Source organism: Oryctolagus cuniculus, chromosome 13 (genome assembly GCF_964237555.1).
Source record: "Oryctolagus cuniculus chromosome 13, mOryCun1.1, whole genome shotgun sequence".
NCBI lineage: Eukaryota > Metazoa > Chordata > Mammalia > Lagomorpha > Leporidae > Oryctolagus > Oryctolagus cuniculus.
The window spans coordinates 96,011,520-96,024,973 of NC_091444.1; the positions used below are offsets into that span (position 1 = coordinate 96,011,520).

Sequence of the window (13,454 nt, forward strand, 5' to 3'; positions counted from 1 at the left end):
GACGCTGTGTGAAGTGGAAGTAATTGCTTTCAGCAGAAATTAATCTGAAATGACACAGAGTCCCCCTGATCCCAACCTTGACATCAGTGGACATCCCATGTTCATACTGCCGAACTTCTGTAGTCAGTGTCTTAGCCTACTCAGGCTGCTACACAACATATTGCAAGTTGGAGGTCTAATAAACAGAAAGGTATTTCTCAGGGTTCCTGAGGCTGGAAGTCCCAGATGCAGAAATTGGTAGATTTGGAGCCTAGTTAGGGCTTCCTGGTTGCTAAATTGCTGCCTTCTTGCTGTGCCTCACGTAGTGGAAGCGAGGAGACCTCTTTTATAAGGGTACTAATCCTATTCCTTGGGGCTCCATCTCCATGACTTAGCTCCTAAAGCCCCAGCTCCTGATACAATCACACTGGAGGGTCGGATCTCAACATATGAATTTCAGGAGGGACACAAAATCCATAACACACACACACACACACACACACACAAAGGTTGCCTTATTCAAGTCATCTTTTGATTGCCATGAAGTATACACACTTTCAGAAGAGTCACTGGTAGCCCGTAGATCACCTGAAACTATGTAAAAGGCTCCAAATCCGTTTTCTCTTGCTGTGTAACAAGCCATCCCCAAACGCAGTGACCTAAAACAGCAAAAGTCACTTATTTTGTTCAAAGGCCGTTTCTGCAGAACTTGATAATCTCATAGAAAGCTCCATATGGTGTTAGCTGGGGCTGAGCCTGGGAGCAGAGGGACTCACTATTTTTTTTTTTTGACAGGCAGAGTGGACAGTGAGAGAGAGAGACAGAGAGAAAGGTCTTCCTTTGCTGTTGGTTCACCCTCCAATGGCTGCCGCGGTTGGCGCACCACGCTGATCCAAAGGCAGGAGCCAGGTGCTTCTCCTGGTCTCCCATGCGGGTGCAGGGCCCAAGCACTTGGGCCATCCTCCACCGCACTCCCTGGCCACAGCAGAGAGCTGGCCTGGAAGAGGGGCAACCCAGACAGAACTGGCGCCCCTACCGGGACTAGAACCCGGTGTGCCGGCGCCGCAAAGCGGAGGATTAGCCTAGTGAGCCGCAGCGCCAGCCCTGAGGGACTCACTTTCAAGCCGGTGTTCTCCCCTGGCTGGAAGATTAGTGCTGATCATTAACTGGAAGCTCAGCCAGGCGGTGGGGGTGGGATTGGTTACTGTTTATGGACTGTGGGAGTCTGGAGGGAGCAACCAGGAGCTCCAGGTGTGCATCCCTGGAGCTAGCTCTCACAGCATGACTCCCACTGTCTCTGTCAGCTGAGGCATCCCAAGCCAGCTGAACAAGGAAAGGGATAACAAGACCCATCCTGTTGGCATCAAGGCCACACTTAAGAAGCACTTGAGTGATGGGAGATACCTTTGAGACCATCGTCAGAACTGAGATCCACCACACACTCTGATGTTTTATTTTAACCTTGGAACATGACACAGCTGCTCAGTGAATGGACAAGCTGTATGTAGCATGTCTCCTTATTATATGTAGTTAAGTCCCCCTTCTTACCTTATACCATGCATCTTGAGATACATATTAGACTTGTGTTTAAATAGTACAAAACTTGCTGGTAATGAGAGGTGCCCATATTAGGAGGAGGCAGCAGCTGGAGCTTTGAAAAGAGGGGATGGTAGTGGAGGTGACTGCTCAAGAGAGAATGGAGATTCTAAAGCAACAGCAATTGTCCTACCTTGGGTAGGGAGAGTTGCCAGGCAGGAGGCTGGCTAGGAGAGTAAAGCGTCCACAGAGAAGAACGTGCATCATGGAGACCAGAAGGGCTGTGACGTGCTCCAAGGGAGCCATTACACAGGACACAGGTGGCCCATGCCTGCAGAGTTCAGGCAGGCTGTGGGACCAACACAGCTGTTTCCTTTTTGTGTATGAACTGTACTTGATTTAACACACTCCCTATTGAAATGCAATCAGATTATTTCCAGTTTTTCCTTTTGTCTTATTTTGTCTGCTTTGCAGACTGCCCTCATACGTGTACCCTGACATTTTTCTTTTTGACAGGCAGAGTGGACAGTGAGAGAGACAGAGAGAAAGGTCTTCCTTTGCCGTTGGTTCACCCTCCAATGGCCGCCGCGGCTGGCGCACTGCGGCCGGCGCACCGCCCTGATCCGATGGCAGGAGACAGGTACTTATCCTGGTCTCCCATGGGGTGCAGGGCCCAAGCACTTGGGCCATCCTCCACTGCACTCCCAGGCCACAGCAGAGATCTGGCCTGGAAGAGGGGCAATCAGGACAGAATCCGGCGCCCAGACCAGGACTAGAACCCGGTGTGCCGGCACCACAGGCGGAGGATTAGCCTATTGAGCTGCGCTGCCAGCCTACCCTGACATTTTATTCAGAGTATCCATGGGACGGATCTCCAGCAGCAATATTACTGAGTCAAAAGAGTCATTGGTCTTCTCTTTCACTTAGAAAGGCTAAGGAAAGATACTAGTCAGCTGAAAAGGGGCTATTTATGCAGAAGTGTCTCTGGCTTGGCGTTATTGCTTGTCTTTGCAAAAGAGGTGGGAGAAAGAAGATGTGAAAATGGAGGCAGGGGAAGAATACAGAGAGAAGGAGGTGTCAACCTCCAGACAGGAACATTAAATGTTCTCCTGTACTCAAGTGCCTTGACAAGCAGCTACTATCAGGACCATACTGTTGATGTGAAAACCAATACCCTCGTTTCTCAAACTTTAGCAGCATCATAATCACCTGGAGAGCTTCTTACAACATGCGCTTCTGAGTCCCAGGGTCTCTGATCCACCAGGTCTGGCATAGAGCCCGAGAACGTACATTTCTCTTTTTTTTAGAAATCTTTTATTTAATAAATTTCATAGGCACGGTTTTAGAATATAGCAGTTCTTCCCCCCATACGTGCCCTCCCACCCCCACTCCCGATCCACCTCCTACTCCCTCTCCATCCTATTCTTCATTAAGATTCATTTTTTATTAACTTTATATACAGAAGACCAACTCTATACTAAGTAAAGATTTAAACAGTTTGCACTCACATAGACACACAAAGTATAGAGTACTGTTTGAAGACAATTTTACCATTAATTCTCATAGTACAACTCATTAAGGACAGAGGTCCTACATGGGGAGCAAGTGCACAGTGACTCCTGTTGTTGATATAACAATTGACACTCTTATTTATGACGTCAGTGACCACCCAAGGCTCTTGTCATGAGCTGCTAAGGCTATGGAAGGAGAATGCACATTTCTATCAAGTTCCCCACGTTGATGCCGTACGGCTGGTTCAGGTGCTGCACTTTGAGGCCACTGAGGAGATTGCTGCTCAAGGCAGCAAGAGGTGGTCCAGGGTGATCCAGTCGGCCAGTGTCAACACGTGGGTTGACCTGATTTTATTTGCTCCAAGCCTGTGCTAACTACTCTGCTGTGAGACTCCTCACCCTTGGCTCACATTCGAAGCATGCGAGGATCTTTGAAAATGCTGATTCCCAGGCTGACCCTGACCAGTGATGTCAGAATCTTTAGGAGGACCCAGGCATCACTTGCAGATAAAGCAGGATCTCCTCACTTCACCTATCCTCACTGTGGGCTTCACTGGCTTCAGACACAGAATAGGGAGTTTTCCCAATAGGTATTATACATTCAAACATGCAAACATTGGCCCACAGATATAAGAGTGTTACATGAAGAAGGTATGTATTGACGGTGGTACTTGAAGACTTTGCTGCAGACTTCATTCTAATTTTAGCGTCACATCTCTTCCCAAGGCTACACCAAGGTGGCAGAAACAACAGGCAGGAACACAAGCTGTCCAAAATGTTCCATGGCAGTCCCTGTTCTCTGTCTCATCTCCACGGCCCATGCCTGTAATGACAGTGTGATGTAGAGCCTGTCTCTAGGAATCTTGTCATCATTCCCATTGTGACGTGGAGGCCACGGTTTGAACTAGACAAGGAGATTGCCTCTTTTGGTTAAAGAAAGGCAGCCTTTTTCCAAGATCTTTCTCCCACTTATCTATGGTATTTCAATGATTGACAAACAGACAAAAATATATTTATTTAGGGATTATCTATATTGAAAACTGGACATGGGATTTCTTTCTCTGTCAACATTGCAGTAATATCAGCTGTTTGAACAAAAGGAGAGGTATTTTTCTATCCAAGCCTGAGTGCTCAGAATTCTCCAGTTTATATTCAGAAAGACATTTGGTTTTATTGATCGTGTTAGCTGAATAAGTTTAAAGTCCTATAGCCAGGCAAGGAGAAGGTTGATTTTCTCTTTATTGTAAAGGTTATTAGGAGGAAATCAGATATGGAAGTTATTTGTCTTTGGACGATCCTGTAGAATCAGAACCACTCAAATATGTTCCAGAAATTTTGTTCAAAGCCCATGCTTTTATTGTTTAGAGTACCATGGTGTTTCTTTGGGGAATACTAATTTTATTTTTTTCTTTAAAGATTTATTTTTGTTTGCTTGTTTGTTTGTTTGTAAGAGAGAGGGAGAGACAGATAAATATACCTTCCATCCACTGATCCACTCCCAAAATATCACAACAGCCAGAGCTGGGCCAAGCCAAAGCCAGGAGCCAGAAACTCCATCCTGGTGTCCCACATGGATGGCAGGGGTCCAGGGATGTGAGCCATCTTCCATTCCTTTCCTACCTTCCCAGGTGAACTAGCAGGAAGCTGGACTGGAAACAGAGTAGCTGGGAGTGTAATTGGCACTCCAAAGCGGGATGCCAGCATTGCAAGCAAAGGTTTAATCCATTGCACCACCACATCAGAACTAATTTCATTTTTAAATACTTGACTTGTTTAAAAACGTGCTTTGTTGATGACAAAGGAGGTCTACACTTTGCTTCTTTAAATTAATATGAAATTTTAAAACTCCACTAACAGACCGGGAATTAACAGGCCCTGCTTAGATTTTCTGTAACCCAGAGTCCCTTGCAAGAAACAGCAGCATTTTCTGGGCATCCTTCACATCAGCAAAACCAGCATCTGCAACATTAGGTAAAGATGACTCTCGTTTTTGTTGCCTCCCTTTCTGGTCTCTCCTCTGGTCTCAGATTTAAGGGAAAAAGCCAAATCTCACAGTCACTACTCAAAACTAATGGTGGTTTTCTTTGGAGAAAAAGTTCAGACATCAGGAAAAAAAAAAAAAAAAAACTCCTCTCCTGAGTGTTGTAGCCATTCTCTAACTCATCAGTGAAAATGAGGGAGAGAAAGTCTCACTCAGAGTGTTGCCCTATAGTAGTGAGAAAAACAGGGCACCGCCAAGCAGAGGGATCCCTCCCCATCAGTAATAAGCACTCCTGTTTCTTTCAGGAATGTTCTTTCCTTCGAAGATTTTAGACGTTTACTCTTTGGTAGGATTATATGGATCCAAAGGATAGCTCTTTCCTTGCTTTCCGAGAAAAACGATATGACTGATGGAAGTGACCACAAATAGTTTTTTTTTAAATGAAGTTATGCAAATCTGATAGACTAAAGTAAATGTTTCATAAAACCAATGACTGTTTAAATTGTAGGACTAAATTGTTTGTATATAAATATTACCTTTTATATTCCATTTGAGTTTTATGTAGATGAACACATTACTTTAATGACCTGCATTTACGGAGGGAGAGTGGGAGCATGGCTCCCTGAAATTCTCACCAGCCAGATGGCTGCCTTTTCTTGCATGAGATTAAAAGATGTTTCTCATTCGCCGCGATGCTTCTGAGGCAAATTAATATTGCCAGCTAAATTGCTTGTGTTTTTGGAATAAAATTTAAAGAGAACTTTTTAAAGCAATTGGTGTCACAGGTTCTCGGAGCAGATTGCTCTCCAGGTAGAGAGACATGCGGTAATTAATGGAAAGAATTCTGTGTTAATTGACTGCTTCAGGAAGGGAAATATAATGACTCCTTATTAATCATGAAAAGAGATGTACAGCATGGAGGCACCACAATAATTGCTCTAACAGTGGAGAAATGTTAATTAATGAAAAGAACAATGATGTAAGAAATTAGCTGCATAATGCTTGCGGCCGATGGAGGCTGGATTTTGGAACACATTATTTCAAGTGGGAACCACAAAATGTTGCCTTAAATAACAGATACGAGGAATCTCTTACCCACTTGAATTTTAAAATCTGACAATGCCCCTGAAATATTTGCTTGAAGAAGCAAAAAACATTTGCCCAGAGGCTCTGTTTCTTTCAAAGAACATGGCCTTCATTCATCTCTCATCTGGGCTTCTAAAGGCAAATTTATCCCCAGACCCAAATCTATTAATGTCATTTCATTTAATTTCGACACCGTAGGTCATTCTGACTGCTAAGGAACAAAGGGAGTAGAAAAAAATAAAATTATCCCTAAATTTAAATAAACAAATTCAATTTCTAATATTTCCCAGCTAACATAAAGGCAAAATTCAGTTTCACTTTGGGAACAGAGTGCCTTTTGTTAAAAATCTAACTTTAAGTCCCTGGCTGAACAGCCAGCCTCCTCTCCAACTCACAACTCATTTTCCGAAAAGGGAAGTCAGGTTTATTAACATGCAGAGGCACTGTCAGAGCTCAGTCCCGCAGCGTAAAGAGCCACTCAAAATCATTAGTGGCCACAGGCCAAAGCCGCCGTGATGACTCCACTGTGCCTGGCGAGCTCCCAGGCGCGTCCTTCCCATCATTTGCATGATGTAAAGAGCGACACTGCAAGGACCAGGGAGCTGAAGGGCAGAAAGTCACCAGTGTTTTTGCACAAGCCCAGCTACCAGGGTGCTCAGGGCTGATGGAGTAGCTGCTCTCTCTGCAGCTTCCCAGCAGGTAAGGAAACTTTCCGCTGACTGTGCCTTCGCTCCTCCCTCCAGGTGGAATGTCCTGGGACTACAAGGCGCTCTCCTCTGTCACTTCATCGAGCCCGTGTACCTCCACAGCATCGTCGTGGGGAGCCTACACCACACGGGCCACCTCTCCCGGGTCATGAGCCACAGGATGGAGGACATCGGCCAGCTGCCCACCTCATACCGGCACAACCGACCCCTTCTCAGTGGTAAGAAAACCCTGTCTTGAGGGACCCAACGCCACCATCCCAGAAGCACGCCAGCAGCGTGCAGGCCCCAACAGAGCCACCTGTTGTAGCCAGCGACTCTTTAAGACTTCATGACAATCCGAAGACTTAAGAAAGCAAAGAGGTGAAAGGTTACAGTGCATCTCTGAGCATAGGAAGGGTATTATTATAAATTCATAACAGGACCTAGCTCATCCCACATCACTGGGTCGTTTTCACTGCAGTGTCTGCATAGCCAGTTAAAAAGGAAAAGGCTCTGTTAATGAGGCAGGTGGCAAGAGGACCTGGCGCACCCTCCTGGTGCTGCTCTACCAGAGACATTGCTGGTGGAGATGCAGGGAGGAAGAAATGTAGAGAACAGGAAGGAAGGTGGGAGACAGGTCCAGGCGGCTGGAGCAGGGCCACTAGAACCAAGGGTCCCAGTGCTTCTTGCAGTAGGGCCTGGAGGGACACACATCTCAGAGGCAGTGAGGTGGCTCAGCCAGCACTGAAGTGGACCACAATTCCTGTCTTCCACAGAGCCCAAGTGCCTGCCCTTAGAGATCCCTAGGCCTTCCCAAGTCTCCCAGCACACACCTACATTACATGGGGAGGCCCAGCCAGGCCACTTGACACAGGGTCAGCTGTGAAATCAAGGGTCACCTAACCACGCAAACACTGAGGAAGCCGTGAACTTCCATGTCCACCAGCTGTTTGCTAGCATGTTGGAAGGATGGCATTTATCCGCTGTGACCACTAGACTTCCACATTAAGGAAATTCTAGGGATGGGGAAACTGCAAGCAGGGGGAAGGACCACTGAGATTTTAACAACACCCCTAAAGCCTCATCTTGGAGCCCTGGAGGAACACATTAGATCTTGGTGTTTGCTTCCCTGGCTGGAGTAGGAGAGAGAAATCTCTCAAGAGCTGCTCATGGCAAAACCAGGCAGATATGTTGAGGAAGCAAGGAGACTGCTTCTGCCTGAGGAGCACACCTTCCTTGTTCCAAGGGCAAAAAAATAAATAAATAACACCCACAGCTTTGCTGGTTTAAGTCACACCAAATCCCCCAGGGGAAAAGAAAAAAATAAAAACCAATAAAATGAAACAGCTGAGAGCAGTTGGGCTTACGATTTATTCCCAGGATTCTAGAATTGTTCCAAATTATAAGATCAGAGGTAAAATAGAGCCTCATGGGAGCAGTAGTAGGAACTAAAAAAAAAAAAAAAAAATAGCACAGAGGAAAAGGTAACTCCTGCCACAGAAGTAACTCCAAGCTTGTCCGTTTGTTCTACAATATTCACCAATTAAATACTGAAAATCTTCTGTGTACTGTTGTGGAAAATAGGATCACAGACCTTAAAATTAAAATAGAGACAGCAGAGGGGTTCTCCCCAATGTGTACCCCTGTACCCCTGTACCCCAGTTCCTCAACATCTTCGAATTCCGGGATTCCTATTCTTAAGATTGATTCCGAGAGCCTCTGCCAAGAATCAGTTTTTTGTTAGCGTTGTGGAGGATTTTGTGGCACTCAGGTAGTCAGCTAAAAATCAACTCATTTGGACTTTACCTCCTGCTCCAATCTACAGATTCTTGCTCCATTACAGAGGCTTGCAAATGTCCAGTGAAGGAGGACTTGACGTCAAAAGTTAGCGAACTTCAGCAAGGCTATTTAAAAGAGGGTAACGTTGTTTAATCCGGGAATGCTAAGTACTTGTTTGTTTATTTTGACTTCACCTCTCAGTGAACAAACATTGATTTACAAATATTAACAAGACAGGATGACACCTACATGCTGATGGCAGTGTTACCCAAATTGCATTTTCTCTTAGTCACTATCATGTTGTCCCCATAAGCCCCACTTCTGTCCACAGGTCACTGGCTCTTTCCCTCAACCCCAAGACAGAGGATAGATAGAGTAGGGTCTCAGCCACTAACTGAGAGGTTAGTGCATGCTGGACAGATTTTAGTTCATCTCACAGGTCCAAGCTATAATCTGCTTCTGTAAGCTGTGTGCAGAGCTCCAGGGTCCTGGAACTGGAACAATAATAGCTGATGGGCAATGAACAGCCTTTGGCCGGTTTTCTTGGGCTTGAGAGATGAGAGAATTCAGAGGGGCTTGGTTTGAGTGGTATAGTTATTAAAAAGTACAGAAGGCCGGCGCTGTGGCTCAATAGGCTAATCCTCCACCTTGTGGCGCCGGCACACCGGGTTCTAATCCCGGTCGGGGCTCCGGGTTCTGTCCCGGTTGCCCCTCTTCCAGGCCAGCTCTCTGCTGTGGCCAGGAGTGCAGTGGAGGATGGCCCAAGTGCTTGGGCCCTGCACCCCATGGGAGACCAAGAGAAGCACCTGGCTCCTGCCATCGGATCAGCGCGGTGTGCCGGCCGCAGCACGCTGGCCACGGCGGCCATTGGAGGGTGAACCAATGGCAAAGGAAGACCTTTCTCTCTCTCTCTCTCTCCCTGTCCACTCTGCCTGTAAAAAAAAAAAAAAAAAAAAAAAAAAAAAAAAAAAAAAAAAAAGTACAGAAGCCTTATTTAAAGAATGGCTCTAACATTTAGAGAAGGGAAGTAACCCGGGTTGAGTGGGGATTCCCTCCCAATGTCAAGTGTATGACGTAGCCCAATCAATCCTGACACCAACCAACAGCAATTGGTATTATCTCCATTTTAATAATACGGATAGAGACTCACAGAAATTCAATACCTTGCTTAAGAAGCTTGAGTTATCACTAGGAAGCAAAGATTTGAACTCAGATCTGACTGATTGTAAATCCCAAATGCTTTCAATGTACCACACTGCACCCTGTGGCAGTGAGGCATAATTTCTTATGACAGATGTCTTTCTTTACTCACATAAAAACTAATCACGCAAAGCAAGAGCAGCTGAAGAAGAGACACAACATCTGATTAATGGAGAATTGGTGTGCATGAGGCAAATCAGCCCATTGAAGCTTGTCTAAAACTCTTAGCTGCCTAAGAGTTCACTCACACTAGCTGAGATAACCACTATGATTCGTGTATTGCCAGGCGAGGAACTGAAAAAAAAATTGCTTCACATTTGAGGTCTACAAAATGATTTATTAGGTATTTAATTATTGTTGGAGAGGTACAGAGAGAGAGAGAGAGAGAGAGGGAGAGAGGGAGAGGGAGAGGCAACAGAGAGTGCTCATGCACTTGTTCACTCCTCAAATGCCCATAACAGCCGGGACTGTGTCAGAGTGAAGCTGGAACTGAGACCTCAAGCAGGGAATTCAGTCGGGGTCCCCGCCCTGTGAGTAGCAAGGACCCTACTGCTGGAGCCATCACCTGCTACCTCCCAGGATGAGCATGGGAGGAAGCTGGATCTGGGAGCCAAAGCCGAGACTCAAACCCAGGTTCTCCGATGTGGGATGCGGGTGTCTTCTTAGGAGTCGATGTGGGATGCGGGCGTCTTCATAGGAGTCTAACTCCTGGGTTATTCTTTAAGCGATACAGAATTTCAGTAACTCTTTTCTTAAAAAATATCATTTTGGGCCCAGTTTCAACTTCCGTCTTTCCTTTTTCCTCTTTTTTCTTTCTCTTGTTTTAAGATTTATCTGAAGCCGGCGCCGCGGCTCACTAGGCTAATCCTCCGCCTTGCGGCACCGGCACACCGGGTTCTAGTCCCGGTCGAGGCCCCAGATTCTGTTCCGGTTGCCCCTCTTCCAGGCCAGCTCTCTGCTGTGGCCCAGGAGGGCAGTGGAGGATGGCCCAGGTGCTTGGGCCCTGCACCACATGGGAGACCAGGATAAGTACCTGGCTCCTGCCTTCGGATCAGCGCGGTGCGCCGGCCGCGGCGGCCATTGGAGGGTGACCCAACGGCAAAGGAAGACCTTTCTCTCTGTCTCTCCCTCTCTCACTATCCACTCTGCCTGTCAAAAAAAATTTAAAAAAAAAAAAAAAAGATTTATCTGAAGATGTGGCTGAAGAGCAAAAACAGCTCTGGGTAGACCTCAAAAAAGACCAAAAACCACTGGTTTGGAACTAAATGAAAATGTTCCCGTATTGGGCACCCCAAAAATTTCAGTAAAGTTCTTTAATTTCTAAGTCAAATTGGAAGAGAGCTTCTTTTCCGATGAGTGTCAAGTGCTCTCTTATTTCATACTTCCGGTTCCCTCAGTTGTCCTCATTCTTCTGTTTGCAGAATCTAGAAGAATTTATTTAAACTTCATAAGCACAAGAAAATAAAAAAAAAAATACAAACACCATTGTCCTTACCAAACCGCTGTCCAGGGAGACGTCTTCATCTACCTTTTGAATACTAGCATATTTCTTCCCGGGAATCTAGCTTCTTTTCAATATTCTTTTTAAGTTATATGTTCATCTGGGAACATGTCAACATAAATAAAAGCGGGAATTTTGAATCATAAATGTGGAAGCAGTGGATTTTAAAAAATAATAAACAGATAAATTCAAAACCACCTGTTGTCACTGAGTACCATAAGACACCTGAGACATCTTATCCAACCCCTACCCCAAATGATATCTACCCCTACCCCAACAAGTACAATCTGACTAGACATTTCAGTCTATATTATGTGATGGCTTAGAATGTGATTTTTATTGTTGTGGAGATGCAAATGAGCCTAAACTTCGTATCTCACTTGCAGTAACTGCATTGCCCATCTGATGGACAGTTAATGTAGATTTTTAAAGAAAGTCGTGATTTCTTGCAACAAAACAGAGAAAGATCCTGAGTGGGGATAACAGTTAAAACAGTCAGACAAGCAAATGAAATTCTCCTGGGGCGTCCCTCAAGGTCAGTTTGCGGAATTGCCTTAGAAGATGAAGTTTACCTATTAGTAGGATGAAGCACTGCAATTTAGATACGGCTAAATCAGTTCTGGGTTACAAAGATCAGCCAAGCTGAAAAAGATACCCTTATTGGCACAGTGAGAGGATGCATATAAATGCTGAAAAATATGCTTGAAACATTCTGCACAGACTGGGCTGAACCTGTGGCAAAACTTCAAGAACAGAACCCCACATCAGTACTGTTGCAAACTCTGAGTCTTTAAGCAAAAGTTGCACCACTACAACAGCTACCCTAAAGGAGTCTGTCTTTGTCTTTCTAGTGAGCTCAATAAGGTGAAAAAATGGTGAGGATAATAAGTAATAAAAATATATGCTTTGAATACTCATATTTTTAGGGGAAAAAACAGATCCACGAAATAGAAAGTGACTTTGACAGCTTGTTCTCCCAAGCTGAGATATATGCGATATATGCTTCTCTGAGCTTTCAACCTCAAGGCTAAATTTGTTTTTCTACATGAAGAAAAGACAATCTCAACAAAGGGAAAATCCGGATGGTTAAATAAACTCTGTGTTCATGTTAATGGCATCTGTTACAGATATGTTTTTCAATGTGAGACTCAGTCTATATGATTATATTCACAGCCTAGAAGCATGGTCTTGGCAATGAACATGAAATTTGAGAGACAGACCCAGAGAATTGATTGCCAGGACTATCAGTTAGGACTCAATGTTTCTGTTCACATGGAGAACAGATTACAATATTACAGTATTGGTGATAAAGGGCATCAGCTGTCTTTCTTCACAGTGCATGTTTTCCTGAAATAGTAAAAATGAGTAGTAGAGGCTTCTGTCAGAAGTCCTTTCATACTTCCAAGATTCATAGAAACTTAATTAGTCTGAGAAAAGTTTGATGTTTATCAAAATGTACACCAGTGGTAGCCTGTAAATTGTGCCCAATATCACCTTATTTTTGCATTCTGTTTCCATTTATATTCACATTTTTGTGTGAATCTAGATTTTTTTTAAATATTGTCACATTAAGTGGAAAAATCTTAGATGCTGTATCAGGCCTCTAATTCAGGAGAGATTTCTAAAATTAATGATCATAATAGTATTTTGTAAAATAACTCAGTGGGTTGTAGCAACTATTTTTTTCTAGCCATAGAACAAGTAATTTGCAATATTATCTTTATGTAAAAATGTAGATAAATTATAGAGTGACATACAAATGTTCCATATATTTTGGCATGAAACATAACCTTTAAAAATATATATCTGTGTCCTATTGTCACCAGTCCAAGGAAAATACTTCTGTAGTCAATACATGTCATTTATACAAAATACCAAGAAGTTTACCAACATAATCTTAGCATTAATTTAATCCTGCAATGAATATGTGAATACACGATTGGGATAGAGCAGGGAAGAAAATGGTCAAAAATCCACATGTCAGAGTGATCACATCCAGGTAGAGAATATGGACAAATAAACCAACAAAATATAAGGCCCTTGTGGAAAAATAAAGCAATGGAGGAGGGGGTTAAAAAGTGGTCCTTGGGGCAGGCATTGTCGTGTTTTCCATATTGAAGTGCCGGTGATCAGATGGAGCCCACCTCAGCTTCCCATCCAGCTTCCTGATAATGTGCATAGGGAGGCAGCAAGTA

The 13,454-nt window shown here is 44.4% G+C and overlaps 1 protein-coding gene across 2 annotated transcripts in view; it reads left to right on the forward strand.

Moving 5' to 3' along the window:
- Nucleotides 1-13,454, forward strand: part of ADARB2 (adenosine deaminase RNA specific B2 (inactive)) — a 571,117-nt gene that overhangs the window by 537,534 nt on the left and 20,129 nt on the right. For both annotated transcript variants that reach the window (XM_051832433.2, XM_051832432.2), the window contains one exon: nucleotides 6,837-7,018. In XM_051832433.2, coding sequence (XP_051688393.1) covers nucleotides 6,837-7,018 — 182 coding nt within the window. The remainder of the gene's footprint in view (nucleotides 1-6,836; nucleotides 7,019-13,454) is intronic.